Source organism: Aotus nancymaae, unplaced genomic scaffold (genome assembly GCF_030222135.1).
Source record: "Aotus nancymaae isolate 86718 unplaced genomic scaffold, 86718_ANA_hifiasm-v0.15.2.pri h1tg000072l, whole genome shotgun sequence".
NCBI lineage: Eukaryota > Metazoa > Chordata > Mammalia > Primates > Aotidae > Aotus > Aotus nancymaae.
In genome coordinates, this window is record NW_026988487.1 from 909,532 (window position 1) to 930,065 (window position 20,534).

At 39.6% G+C, this 20,534-nt stretch overlaps 1 protein-coding gene across 2 annotated transcripts in view; it reads left to right on the top strand.

The window, feature by feature from the left end:
• Positions 1-20,534, top strand: part of NPEPPS (aminopeptidase puromycin sensitive) — a 101,551-nt gene that overhangs the window by 75,754 nt on the left and 5,263 nt on the right. For both annotated transcript variants that reach the window (XM_012451894.2, XM_064367479.1), the window contains exons 14-19: positions 2,023-2,086; positions 5,096-5,235; positions 7,439-7,573; positions 8,854-9,073; positions 15,497-15,639; positions 16,391-16,447. In XM_012451894.2, coding sequence (XP_012307317.1) covers positions 2,023-2,086; positions 5,096-5,235; positions 7,439-7,573; positions 8,854-9,073; positions 15,497-15,639; positions 16,391-16,447 — 759 coding nt within the window. The remainder of the gene's footprint in view (positions 1-2,022; positions 2,087-5,095; positions 5,236-7,438; positions 7,574-8,853; positions 9,074-15,496; positions 15,640-16,390; positions 16,448-20,534) is intronic.

Here is a 20,534-nt window from a genome sequence, read left to right on the forward strand (position 1 = left end):
GTTCACCCTACATATAGACTGACTCTTTTAAGAATATTAACATACAAAAATTATTGTTACTTTCACCTCTGGGCATTTAATGCCCTCAAAACTTGAACTATTTTGCCTGGGCCAGACACAGTGGCTCATGCCTGTGCTTATAATACTGGGAGGCCGAGGTAGGAGGACTGCTTGAGCTCAGGAGTTCAAGATAAGACTGGGCAATATACTGAGACCTCATCTCTACTAAAAGTCAAAAAACTAGCTGAACGTGGTGGCACATGCATATAGTCCCAGCTACTTGGGAGGCTGAGTTGGGAGGAATCCGTTTGAGCACAGGAGGTGTCAAGTCTTCAGTGAGCTATGATGGCACCACTGCAGTCCAGCCTGGGCAACAGAGTAAGACCATGCATAAAAAAACAAACTGTTGACCTGGCACTGTGGCTCACATTTGTAATCCCAGCACTTTGGGAGGATCACTTGTGCTCTGGAGTTTGAGACCAGCCTGGGTAACATGGCAAGATGCTGTCTCTATCAAAACAAAAAAAACCCCAAAACAACTGAAATATTAATGATTACACATAAAGCAGATTATTAAGCCATAATTTTTTTTTCAAGCAGGACACAGTTTAAGAAATAATAGTTTATCAGTTAGAACAGAGAACACTGACTGGGTGCGGTGGCTCACGCCTGTAATCCCAAACCCTTTGGGAGGCGGAGGCAGGCAGATCACCTGAGGTTGGGAGTTTGAGACAATTCTGACCAACATAGAGAAACCCCGTCTCTACTAAAAATACAAAAAAAATTAGCTGGGCATGGTGGCTCATGCCTATAATCCCAGCTACTTGGGAGGCTGAGGCAGGAGAAACGCTTGAACCTGGGAGGCAGAGGTTGCAGTGAGCCGAAATAGCGTCTCAAAAAACAAAACAAAACAAAAAAACAGAACACTAATGCCACATTTCTTCCCAGTGTTATTGAAACTCTTTCCATCCAGCTGTTTTCAAGGTCATGCTTTCTTTGTTTTGTTGTTTTTTTTTTGTCTACAGGCACGGCTAAACTCATCCTCCATTTTACATTGTAATAAAAGGCTATGGCCTGACACAGTGGCTCAAACTTACAATCCTAGCACTTTAGGAGGCCATGGTAGGAGGATTGCTTGAGCCTAGGAGTTCAAGATCAGCCTGGGCAATATAGTGAGACCCTGTCTCTAAAAAAATAAAATTAAATAAAATATATATTAATTCAATTAAAGGCCTGTCTGTTGCTCTTAATTCTTTTGAGGCCAGGTGTGGTGGCTCACGCCTGTAATTCAAGCACTTTGGACAAGGCCAAGGCGGGCGGATCACCTGAGGTCGGGAGTTCAAGACCAGCCTGACCAACATGGTGAAATCCGTCTTTAAAAAAAAAAAAAAATTCTTTTGAGAATAGGAGAGCTGTGTAACATATAATATCTTGATTATGATCTATTTCTCACTTTATATTCCCCAAACATAAATACTTTTGCTCTAATTCTGAATCAATTTAAAAACTTTCAACTCAAGGAAATCTGTGTGATATATAACTGATTATATATATAATTAGTATCTAGTGTTAACCTTCATTAATAGTTTCCCTATGGTAACAAAGTGGCCATTGCTTTCTCACTTAAATTTTTTCTTACTTTTTCAATTCTACTTCTTGTATTAAGTTTATCCATGAAGCTCAGTAGCCCAATTTTACATTTGATTTAGGTGATCTTAAGTGTGTTATATCTTGGTTATTTGAAATCTAGGATTTGTTAACTAATAAATGACACAAATGACTACATATTATTGAAGTATTTTGTAATCATATGTACTTACCATTGTTGCCTCTGGCTTTTTAGTTATTTGGACTTTTTTATGTAATATTACTATCTTCATCACCATTGCAGTTTGTAAACTCATGAGACATTTGGTTGTACTAGTTCCAGCATTTGTCACAAAAATGTTGTCTCCCTCCTCTTCAAAAACGAAAACCCCAAATGGTATTAGTACTATCATAGCCTTTGTTTTGCTTCTTTAGGTAGAAGATGACAGATTATTGAGGTTGTCCCAAAAGAAGTTCTGTGCCAGTGGATCATATGTTGGTAAGCAAATGGCTGTAAGTGGGATACGACTGATTAATTTGGATACTAACTAATACCAGTAGTATTCGAACTAATAGGAAAAATTGTTAAGTTTTAATATAATTATATAAAAGCAAGAAGTTGAAAATAGAACGAAAAATGAAATTTAGGGGCTGAGAACAGACTGGGCAAAATGGCAAAACCCTGTTTCTTTAAAAAAGAAAAAAGAAAAACTTAGCTGGGCATAGTGATGCGTACCTGTAGTCCTAGGTATTTGGAAGACTAAGGCAGGCAGATTACTTGAGCCCAGGAGTTCAAGGCTACAGTGAGCCATGCTTGTGCTACTGCACTCCAGCCTGGGTGACAGAGTAAGACCCTGTCTCAAAATAAAAATTCTTAAGAAAAATATTTAGAAAATAAAAGGAAATTCACAGGATAGTTCTAGTATTTAGTCACTTTTTTAGTTTTTGAAATTCCGTGTTTCTGTGTGTTACTGGAGGCTATGATGGATGAAGAAGGCTAGTAATAACCAGGAAGTGATGTCTCTAGCCTTAATCTCCTAAAAGAGGACATACTGTGTGTGTTAGGGGTTGGGTGGAGGGGCGAGGTAATTCTTTTTTTTAAATTCTTGGGCATAATAAGTAAGTGAATAAAGTCCAGTGATTATTTAGATTTATTATGTACCAGTCATTGTGCTAAGTACATTGTGAGAGTACTATACTCTCAGCTTCCTTGTAAGGTAAATCATATATTTCCATTATACAGATGAGGAAGCTGTGGCAATAGCTAGATTAGTTAAATTGCTCAAGGTCACCTATCTAAGAAGGTAAAGAGTGGGAATTCAAAATAGTTGGACTCCATGAGTTTATGCTCTTAACTACCATTTTCAAATATTTTCATATGTCATTAGATTCTTTTTACCTACAAAATTTTACCCAGGAAATTAGAGACTAGTTGAAAAAATCAGGAAGTAAAGTGTTTGTCTATACCTTTCTTGCTTCCTTTAAAACAGTAGTTCTCAACAAAGGGGAGGTATATGTGAGAATTATCAATGCCTTGTCATGTTCCACCCACTAAAAATCTGATACATTCAACTCAGATTAAGAGGTATGGTCTTCTGCCCTTAACCTTCCTTAGCAGTTAGAATTACTCTTTTTTTTTTTTTTTTTTTTTTGAGGTAGTGTCTTGGTCTATTGCCTAGGCTGGAGTGCAGTGACGCAATCTCGGTTCTCTGCAACCTCTGCCTCCCAGGTTCAAGCAGTTCTCCTGCTTCAACCTCCCAAGTAGCTGGGCTCAAGTAATCTGCCTGGGTAGCTGGGATTACCAGCACATGCTGCTACTGCCTGGCTAATTTTTGTATTTTTAGTAGAGACGGTCAGGCTCTACTTTACCATGTTGGTCAGGCTGGTCTTGAACTCCTGATCTCAGGTGATCCACCCACCTCAGCCTCCCAAAGTGCTGGGATTACAGATGTGAGTCACGGTGCCCAGCCTAAAATTATTCTTTTAATGAATATATCTAACAAGGCCAGCCACAGTGGTTGACACCTGTAGTCCCAGTACATTGAGAGGCCAAAGTGGGCATATTGCTTGAGCCCAGGAGTTCAAGATCAGCATGGGCAACATGGCAAAACCATCTCTAAAAAAAATAAAAATAAAATTAGCTTGGCATGCTGGTATGCGTCTACAGTCCCTGCTACTTGGGAGCCTGAGTTGGAGAATCGCTTGAGCCCGTGAGATCAAGGCTTCAGTGAGCTATGATCGTGCCATTGCACTCTAGCCTGGGTGACAGGGCAAGACCCTGTCTCAAAAAAAAAAAAAATGTCTAACAAGTCAGTTAACAGCAAATAAATCTGTACATGTCACAGTTGCCATTTTCTGCCTCTTATCTGTAATCTACATTGTAGTTCTGACAGGTTTTATAGGTTTTTCTAATATTCTGTGACCAATAGAAGTAACATTAAAACTTGCAATATCCCAATATTGGAGAAATTTTACTTTGTGGTTTAACCTGATAGCATAAAGCTGTGTAATTTATTAAAATAGCTCCAGCTCCATTAATGTAATGGGCAAGGACTCTCTTTTGTTTGGCATTTTAATGCCAAGTCTGTTTTGCTGTCTGATATATAAGAGTGTTTCTGCCTTACAAAAGCTTTGGCTTTTCGATATGACTCCTCTGTGACAGAATATAACAGCTCCCAGGATGTATCCTATCACAACAATGAAAATTAACCCTTTGATATTTCAGCAGTGTGTATACCTGTTAAGGACTGCACCTTAGAATTTGTTTTTAAATGCTATGTGAAGGCTGGGCACAGTGGCTCACGCCTGTAATCCCAGCACTTTGGGAGGCTGAGGTGGGTGGATCACTTGAGGCCAGGTGTTCAAGACTGGCCTGGCCAATGTGGCAAAACCCTGTCTCTACTAAAAGTACAAAAAAATGTGTATTTTTTTGGACATCTGGCATGCATCTGTAGTCCCAGCAGGCTGAGGCACGAGAATCTCTTGAACCTGGGAGGTGGAGGCTGCAGTGAGCTGAGATCACACCACCACACTCCATCCTAGGTGACAGAGTGAAACTCTGTCTTAAAAAAAAAAAAAAAATATATATATATACACACACACACACACACACACACACACACACACACAAAATATAAATGCTATGTGAGAGCCTTTACCTACTCACAATTTACTTTAACAATAAAATCATTGCTGTCTTTGCTCTTGCTCTGTAAGGGGAAAATGATAATTTAAGTTTAAATCATTGGATTTGTGATTATACAAATGAGTTAACTGTTTGCTTTTTTTAGACATGTTGTGATTTTGTTAGTAAATTATCCCTTCCTTTGCACTAATATTATTCAGGTTATCTGGAAAAGTTCATGTGCCACTAAGAATGAGCTATTGGCTTGACAGTTAGACTTAAGCTCCTGGTTGGGACAACACCACTCCTCTCTCTACCTTACCTTCTGTTTGTCCCAGTGCAAAATTATTTTTCAAGTTTTCTATTTGTTCATCTCTTGCTTAGGTGAAGATTGTCCCCAGTGGATGGTCCCTATTACAATCTCTACTAGTGAAGATCCCAACCAGGCCAAACTAAAAATTCTAATGGACAAGCCAGAGATGAATGTGGTTTTGAAAAATGTCAAACCAGACCAATGGGTGAAGGTGAGTCCAGAATCTTACTTAAACAGATTTCTGTCACTTAATTTATTCATTTTATGGCTGGCTTTAAATTCTGCTTCAGTTTAGTAGTTTCAAAGAAAAAAAAAAACCTAAACTTTTCTTTGTGAAATTTAGGACCAGTTGTCAAATAATATTGTCCAAACATTTGTCCTTATGTTAGGGAAGGTAGTGGTAGAGAAGCAGATTCAAAGGCATAGGACTAAGGAGAAGAAAAAAAAAAAGTAGACTGCGTATAAGTTTGTATGAACCAAATCATTTGTAGTCTCACACCTTCAAACTGCCCTGTCATTGTAATGAAAGGTTAACTTCAGTGATGTGTTGTCAGCATATGTTTACACCTATAATCTAGTGAGAGCAGACATATATAATAATTGGTTTGTATCACTGAAATGTAAAATTCCTTAGCTGGTGTTTTAAAACCATTTCACAAAAATACCAATAGGTAAGAATTATTTTTCATTATTCTGTACTCTGTACCTTTCATAATGAAAGTATATACTACAAACTCTTCTTATAATTGTATGTTTCTAATAGAAATTATACATTGTATCAGACATTTGTGCTTTTTTTTTAAAAAAGCCATTTTTCTCTGTTTATGGATTTTTTTTTTTTTTTGAGATGGGAGGTTTCACTATGTTCTTAGGCTGGATTCAAACTCCTAGGCTCAAGACAAAACAAAAGAAAAAAAAGAAAATGATCAAACTCCTAGGCTTATGTGTTCCTCCCACCTCAGGCTCTGGAGTAGTTGGAATTGTAGGCATGAGCCACCATGTCTGGCTTTTTAAAATTTTTTAAATATACATTTAAAATATACTCACTTGAATATTATATTACCATTTGAAATTATAATCTGGAAGATTATGTTGTAGCAATATGAAAAATTTCTTACAAATAAGAAATAATTTGTATGTACACTACAATTTTGATTAGGTTAAATAAAGGGAATCAATAAGGTGATAGTTGCATTAAAATTGTAGGAGTGGTTTTTAAAATATTTATATAAAGAGTTTTACCATTAAACTATTTTGAATATAAATGTTCTCAAAAATATTTTTGGCTATTGGTAAATAGCCTGTAGAGAATAATGCAGTTGCCAGGCACAGTGGCTCATGCCTGTAATCCTAACACTTTGGGAGGCTGAGACAGGTAGATTACTTGAGGTCAAGAGTTTGAGACCAACCTGGCCAACATCGTGAAACCCTATTGCTACTGAAAATACAAAAATTAGCTGGGCATGGTGGCAGATGCCTATAATCCCAGCTACTTGGGAGGCTGAGGCAGGAGAATCATTTGAACTTGGGAGGTGGAGGTTGCAGTAAGCTGAGATCACGCCACTGTCCTCCAGCCTGGGCGACAGAGTGAGACTCCATCTCAAAAAAAAAAGAGAGAGGCCGGGCGCGGTGGCTCAAGCCTGTAATCCCAGCACTTTGGGAGGCCGAGGCGGGTGGATCACGAGGTCAAGAGATCGAGACCATCCTGGTCAACATGGTGAAACCCCGTCTCTACTAATACAAAAAATTAGCTGGGCACGGTGGCGCGTGCCTGTAATCCCAGCTACTCAGGAGGCTGAGGCAGGAGAATTGCCTGAACCCAGGAGGCGGAGGTTGCGGTGAGCCGAGATCGCGCCATTGCACTCCAGCCTGGGTATCAAGAGCGAAACTCCGTCTCAAAAAAAAAAAAAAAAAAAAAAAAGAGAGAGAGAGAGAATAATGCAGTCAGTACTTACCTCATTCCAAAAATCTTATGAAATTGCCTTCATGTAATTCTTTTAAAATTGGGATCTGAAAACTGTTATTCTGTTGAGTCTCTGGGCTTAATAGATCAATGTTTATGAAGGCCTAATCTTTCAGAGATTCCACTCTCCAAGTATTTTCATATATATTATTTTCTGTAAACCTAAAACTGATGTTAGAAATAAAAATTTATCCACATTATTTTGTCCCCTCCATGTTCTTTCTACTGTCCCTCACGTTGGTCCCCACAATTTCAAGTTTCCCTTTTCTTTTGTCTGTGTATTCATCCTATCTTTACGTGTTGTCTTGTTTTACTCCATTAGTTGGCATAGATGGATTTAATTGTTTTTCATCCAGATATATCTAAAACCAGAACTCCTTTTAAACATACAAAAGGTTGATTTTAAAAATTAATGGAGCCGTTTAATGGTACTTACTGGATATCTTTGCAGTTAAACTTAGGAACAGTTGGGTTTTATCGGACCCAGTACAGCTCTGCCATGCTGGAAAGTTTATTACCAGGCATTCGTGACCTTTCTCTGCCCCCTGTGGATCGACTCGGATTACAGAATGACCTCTTCTCCTTGGTGAGCACCTGTGATTTAAGTAATATGATGGATTTTGTTCATTAAAAGATTGTGTTTTTCCTGGAGTGTCTGAAACATAATTAGAAGAATATGGGTCTTTGTGAAGGTTAAAAACACCTTTGGGACTACAGCAAATGACTAATTTTTAATTAATATGAAAAGATTAAGGCTATATAATTTAAATCCCATTGCACTACTCCTAAGCCAGCTTTCTGCAAGTCTTAATTAAACTATCCCTTGTAAGGCAAAAATTCCTTTCTTTTCAGTAGAAATAAATATGAGCCTTGAAGAAATTTCCCTACTGATACGTTTTTAAAATAATACAGAGTGATTTTATGTTTTTCTAAATAGTGGTTGTACTTTGCTGGGAAAGCTAGAATTTTTAAACATTGCGTTCTTATTTCAAATTATATCCCATTAGCTTTAGAATTATATTTATATTTGGCTTTCTTTCAGAAAGGATTTAAAGCAGCAATTAGTATTATTTTCTTTATGACTTCAGCATAGGTTAGGTAATTTTCAGATGTCTTTGTGATAAAATTGTCATATTCCTCCTAGTATTCCTTTAAGTTGGACTGGAAATTTTTCCTCCACTCTGCATTCATTGGTTTTGTATTCCGCCTTTGTATAAACACAGATTAGCATTGATGCACAAAACCTCACATCTGTTGATCTAATTGCTGAGAGACCTGTCCCAGGAGAGTGAGCTGTTTGTGCAGTTGGCTGCTGTAACAGAAGTTCTTTTTCCTAACTCTGTTAGTTCTGAAAGGACTTTGAATTTGTAGTGCCTTCTAGTTTATGTTCTTTTAGAAATGAGTAAAGGAGAGGCTTAGGTTGACACAGTTTGCAGGTCTGGCTTTGAAAGAACCTCTGTCAAAAACCAAAGCTCAAACTATTTTTGCAGTTTTTCTGAAAGTATGAAAATTTGCAAAACAATAACAAAGCCAAGTCCTCAGAAACTGAGTAGAAATAGAAGTTAACTGGTTTGTTGTTGTTCTCAAATTGGTGGGACTTTTAATGTAATTTTTAAAAGTAGTTCTTGTATAAATAGCAAATGATTCATTCTATTTTTTCTGTAAAAAAAAAAAAAAAAGAAACAGCAAAGGAGTAAAGAAGAAATATTTGAATAGGATTTTTATTCTAACAGTGTTCTGAGCTTATACAGTCCCATTTCCTTAAACCAAAGAAATTGCTAGCAGTAAATAATGCCAAAAATGCATGCTTAATGTTTTTTTATTTTGTTTGAAGACTAGGTTAATTTATGTTTTTTCCTATCCCAGGCTCGAGCTGGAATCATTAGCACTGTAGAGGTTCTAAAAGTCATGGAGGCTTTTGTGAATGAGCCCAATTATACTGTATGGAGCGACCTGAGCTGTAACCTGGGGATTCTCTCAACTCTCTTGTCCCACACAGACTTCTATGAGGAAATCCAGGAGTTTGTGAAAGATGTCTTTTCACCTATAGGGGAGAGACTGGGCTGGGACCCCAAACCTGGAGAAGGTAATGAGTATACTAAATGGAGAAAGAATTAGGCAGAAGTTGGTACTTTTTTATGTGGTTAACAATATAATTAATATCATCTTTGCATCTACTGGATGTTACTATATATTCAGTAAGCCAGAAATTAAGACTTAAGTCTTTTAAGTTGGTTGGTGAAGTTACATGGGTCACCAACATAGAAACAGTAGTGGTTATGTATGTTCGTTACTGAATATAATTTATGTACATGGTGGAAATAAAAGTCTTTTGCAGAATCCAAAGGCCTGTTTATAGTCAAGAAAAGCTAAAGGGAATTTTAGGTTTGTTTATTTATTTATTTATTTATTTATTTAAGACAGAATTTCACTCTTGTTGCCCAGGCTGGATCTTAAATATATAATGGTCTAGGTGGCAGGAAGTATCATTAAGAAAAAGTCGTCAGATAATAAGGAGTGCTGGCCGGGTGTGGTGGCTTACGCCTGTAATCCTAGCACTTTGGGAGGCTGAGGTGGGTGGATCACCTGAGGTCAGGAGTTCAAGACCAGCCTGGCCATCATGGTGAAACCCCATCTTGGGGGAAAAAAAAAAAAAAAAAAAAAAGGAGTGCTAGGTCACTATTTTATAGAAAGTGTGTGGGGAAACTGTCTCTAATAAGGTGATATTTGAGCATAAACTGAGACGTGAAGGAGAGAGTTATGAAGATACCGAGAGAAAAAGCGGTTCAGGCAGAGGAAACAAAAAGCGAGTACAAAAGACCTGAGATGGGAGCATGCTTAGGGTATTCAAAGAATAAGAAAGCTGCTGAGGTCAGGACAGGAGTAAATGAGGGGGAGAGGAAAATAGTTCAGATCCTATAGAACCTGTGGGCTACCGTGAAAAGTTTTTTGACTTTTACATTTAGTGATATGACATGCTGATTAGAGAGTTTTGGGCAGGGGAACATGATTTGATTTACTTGGCTTTCTGAAGGACAGACTAAAAGAAGACAAGAGAGGAAGCAAGGGAGACCATTCAGAAGGCTATCTTAGCAATCCAGTTGATGCTGGTTGCAACTAGCACTTATAGGTTGTAAGCTCTGTATATGTTTAAGGTTGAACTGAAATTATTTGGTGAAGGATGGACTGTGTGTTGGAAAGAAAGAGAAATGTCATGAAATTTTGGCCTGCAGAACTGGAAGAATGAAGTTGTCCTGTACAGGGATAGGGAAGACTGCTGTAGAAACATATTTTTCTTTAAAGACACAGAGTCTCACTCTGTTGCCTAGGCCGGAGTGCAGTGGTACAATCATACCTCACTGCAGCCTCAAACTCCTGGGCTTAAGCTATCCTTCCACCTCAGCCTCCTGAGTATTTGGGACTACAGGCATGCACCATACCCAGCTATGTTTTTTTCTTTTTTTGTAGAGACTGGATCTCACTATATTGTCTAGGCTGGTCTTGAACTCCTAGGCTCAAGAAATTCTCCCTCCTCAGCATCCCAAAGTGCTGGGATTATAGCCATGAGCCACTGTGCCTGGCATAGAAGCATATTTGGGTGTAAAAGGGAATCAGGGGCCAGGCATGGTGGCTTACTTTGGGAGGCTGAGGTGGGTGGATCACCTGAGGTCAGGAGCTTGAGACCAGCCTGGCCAACATGGTGAAACCCCATCTCTACTAAAAATACAAAATTAGCTGGCCTTGGTGGTGCCTGCCTGTAGTCCCAGCTACTCAGGAGGCTGAAGCAGGAGACTCACTTAAACTGGGAGGCAGAGGTTGCAGTGTACAGTCACGCCATTGCATTCCAACCTGGGTGACAGAGTGAGACTCCATCTCAAAAAAAAAAAAAAAAAAGTAGGGGGTGGTGGGAATCATGTCATGCATGGTAGCTCACACCTGTAATCTAGCTACTCAGGAGGCTGAGGCAGGAGAATTGCTTGAGTCCTGGAGTTCAAGACCAGCATGGGCAATGTAGTGAGACCTCATGTCTTTAAAAAAACAAAACAAAACAGGATGAGATCAACTAGGGACTGAGTATAAGTGAAGAGGTCTGAGTTCAGAATTTAGAGATTGTGTAGAAGAGGAAGAATCAGTAAATGAGACAGACTAGCCAGTGAGGTGGAAGGAGAGCCGAGAGAGAGAAGGGTATCCCAGAATTTAAAGAAACAGTAGACGAAGGCAGACAGAATGTGATCAGCTGTGTCAGATGCTACACTAAATCAAACAGAATGATGAAGGCTAATTTATTATTGCATTTAACAAGTTTTGTGGAGTAGTGGGGAACAATAATGAATTCTTCACTTTTGGAGCAGGTTCTCTAGAATGGGAGGAGAGGATATGGAGACTTAGACAACTTTTTAAAGGAGTTTTGCTGAAAAGATCAGAGAAAAGGCATAGACAGACAGAGGTGGGGTAAAGGAAGGAACTTTTAAGTTGGGAGATTTTATATTACATTTTTCTGCTTCTATTTGAACATAATGCAGTAGTAATGGAAAAATTCATGTGAGGGAGAGGGGTTATTGCTGTACTGACAGCTGAATAATCAAGAGGAGTTGAGATCCAGTGCAGAAGTTAAGGAGTTGGTTTTAGATAGGAGCACAGATGAATAGTGACAAGATAGGAGGAAGTACATGGACACAGATCCAGGTAAATGAGTGAATGTTGCACTTTTCTTTCATGACGATAACATGACACTTTATTACTTCAAAACTATCTTTACAATATAGGGAGAATGCCTTCAGTTTCTTAGCTATACAGATGAGAGCATGAAACATGGCAAAATAATAAAATGTTGCCTTGCATCACACAGCATGTTAGTATCAGAGCCAGAATTATAAATTACTTCTTGTAAGAATCATCACAATAGTGTGTAGTTGTATTATCTATTGATTTCTATGATTTTCTTAAAATTATTTTTGGTTAAATTATGATCTAAACATAGAAAAATGCATAATCTAAATGTTACAGTTCCATGACTTTCAGCAAACACATACCACATTTCCATCACCCAGAAAGCTGCTTGAGGTTCCTTCCTAATTGGTCCCTGCCAACTTGGTCCTCCCCTGCCCACCCCACACAGGCACATGCTATTCTGATTTCTTTCACCCTAGAATAATATTTATCTCTTCTATTTTGTATAAGTAGAATCATATAATGTGTGTTCTGTTCTTATACCTGGCCTTTCTCACTCAGCATAGTGTTTCTGAGATATAGCCAGGTTATTCATTGCTTTTTATTGCTGAGTAGTATTTCATCATATGAATATACTACATTTTATTTGTCCATTGTACTGCTACAATTCATCAGATTTGTGTGCTGTTAACTTTTTTCTTCTCAATCATTTATTGCCTGAATGTTAACTGTTTTTGAGATATAATTCATATGCCATAAAATTCACCCTTTTAAAGTATACAACTCAGTATTTGTTAGTATGTTTACAGATTGTGCAACCATCACCTCTGTAATTCCAGAATAATTTCTTTATGCTCCCCACTCATCCCCTTTCCCCCAAAAAAGCCTTGTACTCACTGGCAGTCACTCTCCATTTCCTGGCAACCACAAATTTATTTTCTGTTTCCCAAGTTTGCCTATTCTGAACATTTCATATAGATGGAATCATAAAATACTTGGCCTTTTATATTTGCTTCTTTCACTTAGCATAATATTTTCAAGGTTCATCTATGTTGTAGTATATATCAGTCCTTCATTCCTTTTTACAGGTGAATAATCCATTGTGTAGCTATATAGCACATTTTGTTTATCCACTAGTTGATGGACATTTGGACTGGTTCCACTTTTTGGCTATTATGAAGTCTGCTATGCTCGTTTGTATACAAGTTTTTGTTTAGACACATGCTTTCATTTGTTTTGGATATATACCTAAGAGTGAAATTGCTAAGTCATATGATGACTCTATGTTTTCTTTCTTTCTTTTTTTTTTTTTTTTTTTTTTATTGAGACAGAGTCTCATTCTTTCACCAGACTGGAGTGTAGTGGTGAAATCTCAGCTCACTGGTAACTCAGCCTCCCGAGTAGCTGGGACTGCAGGTGCCTGCCACCACACCCAGCTAATTTTTTGTGTTTTAGTTGAGATGGGGGTTTCATCATGTTGGCCAGGATGGCCTCGATCTTCTGACCTTGTGATCTGCCTGCCTCGGCCTCCTAAAGTGCTGGGATTACAGGTGTGAGCCACCGCGCCCGGCCTTCTTTTTGTTTCTTTTTTAAGGTCAGCTGGGCATGGTGACTCACGCCTATAATCCCAGTGCTTTGGGATGCCAAGGTGGGTGGATCACCTGAGTTCAGGAGTTCAAGACCAGCCTGGCCAACATGGCAAAACCCTGTCTCTACTAAAAATGCAAAAATTAGCCGGGCATGGTGGTGTACCTCTGTAATCCCAGCTACTTAGGAAGCTGAGGTGGAGAATTGCTTTAACCTGGGAGGCGGAGGCTGCAGTGAGCTGAGATTGCGCCACTGGACTCCAGCCTGGGCGACAGAGCGAGACCTCGTCTCAAGAAAAAAAGAGAGACAGGTTCTTAGGGTCTTGCTTTGTGCCCAGGCTGGAGTACAATAGTGTGATCATAGCTCACTGCAGTTTCAACCTCCTTGCAGCCTCAACCTCCAGGGCTCAAGCACTCCTACCTCCCCAGCCTCCTATGTAACTGGGCCTACAGACACATGCCACTGTGCCTGGTTAATTTTTAAGTTTTGGTTTTTTTTTTGAGATGGAGTCTCACTCTGTTACCCAGGGCTGGAGTGCAGTGGTGTGGTCTCGGCATACTGCAACTTCCACCTCCCGGGTTCAAGCGATTTTTCCTGCCTCAGCTTCCCGAGGAGCTGTGATTACAGGTGCCTGCCACCATACCCGGCTAATTTTTTGTATTTTTAGTAGAGACGGGGTTTCACCACGTTGGCCAGGCTGCTCTCGAACTCCTGACCTTGTGATCTGCCCGCCTCAGCCTCCCAAAGTGTTGGGATTACAGGTGTAAGCCACAATGCCTGGACCAATTTTTAAGTTTTTTTGTAGAAACAGGGTCTTGCTATCTTGCCCACACTGGTCTTGAACTCCTGGGCTCAAGCAGTCCTCTTGCCTTGGCCTCCCAAAGTGCTGGGATTAGAGACATGAGCTACTTTGCCGGCCATAACTGTATGTTTAACCTTTTGAGAGACTGCCAGACTGATTTTTTTTTTTTTGAGACGGAGTTTTGCTCTTGTTGCCTAGGCTGGAGTGCAGTGGTGTGATCTCAGCTCACTGCAGCTTCTGCCTCCCAGGTTCAAGCGATTCTCCTGCCTCAGTCTCCTGAGTAGCTGGGATTACAGGCATGTGCCACCACACCCAGCTAATTTTTTTGTATTTTTAATAGAGATGGGGTTTCTCCATGTTGGTCAGGCTAGTGCCGAACTCTCAACCTCAGGTGATCCACCCACCTTGGCCTCCCAAAGTGCTGGGATTACAGCCTACTGTGCCTGGCTGCCAGACTAATTTTCTAAGTAGCTACACCATATTGTATTCCCACCAGCAGTGTTTGAAGGTTCCAGTTTCTCCACATCCTTGCTAACACTTGCTATTATCCTTTTTATTATAGCCATCATAGTGAGTATGAATTGATATCTCATTGTGGGTTTTGATTTGCATTTTCCTAATGACTAACGATGTTAAACATCTTTTTATGTGCTTATTGGCTATTTGTGTGTCTTTGGAAGAATGCACCATCAGATTTTCATTTTTAAAAATCTAAGATTTCGGGGGTGGGGAAAAAAAAATCTAAGATTTCGGGCCAGGCGCGGTGGCTCACGCCTGTAATCCCAGCACTTCGGGAGGCCGAGGCGGGTGGATCACGAGGTCAAGAGATCGAGACCATCCTGGTCAACATGGTGAAACCCCGTCTCTACTAAAAATACAAAAAATTAGCCGGGCATGGTGGTGCATGCCTGTAATCCCAGCTACTCAGGAGGCTGAGGCAGGAGAATTGCCTGAACCCAGGAGGCGGAGGTTGCGGTGAGCCGAGATCACACCATTGCACTCCAGCCTGGGTAACGAGCGAAACTCCATCTCAAAATAAATAAATAAATAATAAAATTTAAGATTTCAATTTATTATACATAGAGTATACTAGTTCCATATGTGATCATTCTCTGAACCTTGGGTCAAAACTGCATGATGTAAGCCTGTCCTTTTCACACACAATCCTTAGCAGAGTAGTGAACTAGACTGAGTAAACATTTAGTAAATTCAGATAGTTGGCATATGTGACTGTAAAGTCAGCAACTTTATTTGCTTGTCTAATCTGTTCAGTATTTCATTCTTCTGATTTGATAAATGTAAAACAAGTATTTTCCCAGGTTTAAGGGTAATTCAGTGTGTTTGTTCAAGACCATAGAATTGGTCTAGCACAATTATAAGATATCAAGGTGGCAAATTTATAAAAATAGGCTTTTTAACTAGTCTTATCTCTTTTACTTCTCAAATTAGGTCATCTAGATGCACTCCTGAGGGGCTTGGTTCTGGGAAAACTAGGAAAAGCAGGACATAAGGCAACGTTAGAAGAAGCCCGTCGACGGTTTAAGGACCACGTGGAAGGAAAACAGATTCTCTCTGCTGATCTGAGGAGTCCTGTAGGTTTCCATAATAAATTCCCTTGACTTATAGGTAACGACATCATTCTGTGAAGCATGGAACTTTTTTTAACAGCCAAAACTGACCTAAGAACTGATCCACAACCATATCTGACTATTTTAATATATATCATTTAGGTGGTTTATAGCCAGCTTCCTATTTGTTTACAGTTTCTCAATCAGCATTGCAGTGCTGAAAGGTGATGAGCTGTGCATATTCCCCTGAGAGCTGCTTGTGGGTATGACATGGCATTTACCTTTGTGGTTCCTCACAGGACTGCCAGCTCCTTACTACAGTTTGTTTGTAACATCCACATTTATAATACTTAGTTTTTTGGTTTGTTTTTTTTTTTTTTTGAGATGGAGTCTCATTCTGTCACCTAGGTTAGAGGACAGTGGTGAGATCTTGGCTCACTGCAGCCTCCACCTCCTGGATTCAAGCAGTTCTCCCTGCCTCAGCCTCTTGAGTAGCTGGGATTACAGGCACCCACTACCATGCCTGGCTAATTTTTGTATTTTTAGTAGAGACAGGGTTTCACCATGTTGGTCAGGCTGGCCTTGAATTCCTGACCTCAGGTGATCTGCCAGCCTCGGCCTCCCAAAGTGCAAGGATTACAAGCATGAACCACCATAGCTGGCCAATATTTATAATATTTTTTACTTGCTTTCTGTCTTTTCTTAGCATTAGAATATTTGAAACAAGGTACATTTAATCAAATGACTTCTTTTTTGTCCCTGTATGCTCTTGTAGGTCTATCTGACTGTTTTGAAGCATGGCGATGGCACTACTTTAGATATTATGCTAAAAGTAAGTATATTTGAGAAGGCTCCCATTTTCTGCTTTTGAGCTTGGATAGGCACACAGTACAGCTTTAAATAGTTAAAAAAAAAAAAAAAAAGTCCCAGCAAAAGAAAGTTGCAAATTATATACATGCTAGTATTTTAAAACTGTGGGAGAATTATATGTCTGTCCATATATGTTATTATATCAGTATGACACCAAAGACATCTTACTTTTCCCTGCCTTGTTTACTCACTTTATGCATCTGAAATCCTTTTTTTTGAGACAGAGTCTCGCTCTGTTGCCCAGGCTGGAGTGCAGTGGTGCAGTCTCTGCTCACTGCAACCTCTACTTCCCAGGTTCAAGTGATTCTCCTGCTTCAGCCTCCCAAGTAGGTGGGACTATGGGCGTGTGCCACCATGCCCAGCTAATTTTTGTATTTTGAGTAGAGACGGGGTTTCACCATGTTGGCCAGGATGATCTCGATCTCTTGACTCCATGATCTGCCCACCTTGGCCTACAAAAGTGCTGGAATTATAAGGGTGAGCCATAGAGCTCGGCCATCTTTTTTTTGAGACAGAGTTTCGCTCTTGTTACCCAAGCTGGAGTGCAATGGCACAATCTTGGCTCACTGCAACCTCTGCCTCCCAGGTTCAAGTGATTCTCCTGCCTCAGCCTCCCAAGTAGCTGGAATTACAGGCATGTGATACCACACCCAGCTACTTTTTTTGTGTGTGGAGACAGGTTTTCACCATGCCCAGGCTGGTCTTGAACTCCTGGGTTCAAGTGATATACCCACCTCAGCCTCCCAAAGTGCTGGGATTACAGGCGTGAGCTACTGTGCCCAGCCGAAATCTTAATACTGAACTAAATATTCATCTTGATTAACAAGTTCTTTCTTTAATTTTATCTTCAGTGTAAATTTACTTGGGGTTCTGCCCATTTTAAGCAAAAGATTTGTTTCTGTGCTTAGGTTTGTTTTTGTGCTTAGAAAAGAGATACAAAGATGACGATCAAGTGTCTCAAGTGTTTGAGCTATGCCAGGGTCCTTTATGAATGGACAGGAAATTAATTTACCTGCCGTCATAGCCTCTCTATTTTCCCAGGGCAATTGGCATATTAATTAAACTCTGGCTTAGACAAAATATAGATAAAACTTTCCATGTCCTCATAATGGCAGCAGTCTGTTTGAAACTTTGAATCAACAATAATACTGTGAAGCAAATGCTATCTCCAGTCTGTATTCGTACAATTATCAGTCTATACAGAAATGGCTTGAGTGTACTGGCTACATTAAAGGTGGAGGTAGCTGAATCTATTTTTTAATCATTAAATAAAATACGCAAAACATGCTTAAAAAGCCATTTGTTAAAAGATCCACACTTAGGACAGGAGTGGAATGTGCTTTACTATTTCTGCCTTTCATGGGTTAAGAACACTCTTCTGACTTCAAGTGAATCATAATTGCAGATCTAAATTCTGGTATTTTGATTTTGAACAAATCTTATGAAAAATGATTAGGATGTTTGAAAGATATAAACTTTAAAAAACTGTACCTCAAAATGTACTGCTTTACCCATGTTGTACATTGGTTTACTTTCTAAGAATATAAAAGTTATATTTGGGAGAGCTGGGCATGGTGGCATGCACCTGTAGTTCCAGCCACTCAGGAGGCTGAGGCAGGAGGAACACTTGTACCCAGGAGTTCAAGTCTGCAGTGAGCTATGATTGTGCCACTGCACTCCAGCCTGGGTGACACAGCAAGACTCTGTCTTAAAAAAGACCCTAGGCCAGGCGAGGTGTTTCACGCCTGTAATCCCAGCACTTTGGGAAGCCAAGGCAGGTGGATCACGAGGTCAGGAGATTGAGGTCAACTGACCATCATGATGAACCCTGTTTCTACTAAAACTACAAAAATTAGCCAGGCATGGTGGCGTGCGCCTGTAGTTCTATCTACTTGGAAGGCTGAGGTAGGAGACTCGTTTGAACCCAGGAGGCAGAGGTTGCAGTGAGCCTAGATTGTGCCACTCTACTCCAGCCTGGGCAGCAGAGTGAGACTCCATCTCAAAAAAAAAAAAAAAAAAAAAAAAACCAACCCTAAAAAAAAGTTAAAGTTTGAGTTTACCTTTCACCTAAACATTAAGGTCCCTTCTCAATATTCTGTGAATCTGTATACTATAAATGATATGTATGAAATGGGATATTTGATATTTTTTTCATCTATTCCATGATGGTATGGAAAAAAGTAGGGTTTTGAAATTTTCACAGCAGATACCTTGACATTTTCATGTCATGGCACTTTTTCCACAAGTATGTATATTTATTAAGAGTCTGCATTTATTTAACACAAGGGAGTTCATGATAATCAGCTTCACTATGGAAATAGCTCTAATGAAGGCCAAATCACGGTTCTTCAAGAAGCCATTTGGTAAGAGATGAGGAGGGTTGTCTTCTGATGGTAATTTAGGAATAATGTGGCAGTAATAAAAAAAATTAATGCATAGTATATTTGAAATGTGGTGTTAGAGTGCCATCTGGTGGACTAGTATAACAGGTTCTCCGGAGGAAAATGCTTCCTGAAAGCCAGATGTCAGACCTTGAATATTGGAGCTGAAAAGGACCTTAGAAATTATCTGTCTACCCTCCCTCATTTTACACATGGGGAAACTGATACTGAGAGGGATTAAGGACTTAGTCAAGATCACACAGCTATTTAGAGGCAAAACTGGGACTAGAACCTAGATCTCCCAAGGTCCTATCTATTTTACCACACTGCTGCTCAGGTTCCAAAGGGGCCAGGAATGGTGGTTCATACCTGTAATTCCAGCACTTTGGGAGGCTGAGATGGGAGGATAGCTTGAGGCCAGGAGCTCAAGACCAGCCTGGGCAACATGGAGAAACCCCAGCTCTACCAAAAATACAAAAATTAGATGTGATTGCAATGAGCTGAGATAACACCATTGCACTCCAGCATGGATGATAATCAGAGAGAGAGAGAGAGAAGAGGAGAGGAGAGGAGACACACCAGCCTGGTCAACACAGCAAGACCCCACCTCTATTTCTTTCTTTTTTTTTTTTTTTAATAAAGATGGGGTTTCACCATGTTGGTCAAGCTGGTCTTGAACTCCCAACCTCAGGTGATCTGCCTGCCTTGGCCTCCAGAGTGCTTGGATTACAGGTGTGAGCTACCGCGCCCGGCCCCCACCTCTATTTCTTATAAAATAAAATTGTTAGGCTGGGCGCAGTGGCTCACGCCTGTAATCCCAGAACTTTGAGAGGCTGAAGTGAGTGGATCACAAGGTCAGGAGATTGAGACCATCCTGGCTAACACAGTGAAACCCTGTCTCTACTAAAAATACAAAAAAAAAAAAAAAAAAAAAATTAGCTAGTTGTAGTGGCACGTGCCTGTAGTCCCAGCTACTCAGGAGGCTGAGGCAGGAGAATTGCTTGAACCAGGGAGGCAGAGGTTGCGGTGAGCTGAGATCAAGCCAGTGCACTTCAGCCTGGATGACAGAGCGAGACTCTCTCTCAAAAAAAATAATAAAATTAAATTTAAAAAATTGTTTATTTCCAATGCAAGAAAAAAAAATTGTTCATATATATATAAAGAGTCCAAAGGAAAGGAAGAAGAAACTGAGAGCTTTGATGAGGTCTCCAGACACTCTGATGAGTGTTAAATCTTAAGGGGTAGAAAACGTCAAGAGTCTAAATTGTCTTGGAGACATATCTCTTATACATTTATAGTTCTAATTTTTAAGAATACATAATATTTTTTTCCGATTATGAAAAAAAGATTTTATATATTTACCATAAAAGATTTAGAGAGTAGAAAAGTGTAAAGAAAAACATAAAACTTACCTGTACTTTAAAAAGCAGGTAGCAGTAATAGCATGTCTAACATGCTCTCATTCCAGACTTGATAATGTTACATATAGTAGTTTTTATTTTTTTCTTTATGCTTCTGTCTTTCAGATATTCTGCATTCAGTATATGCTGTTTTTGCAGTTAAAAAGTGTGAAGATGTATAATCCCACTGATCAGAAACCATCATTAATACTACCATTTTGATGTATTTCCAGGGGTTCTCCCCCACCCCTTTATTTTTGGAAACACA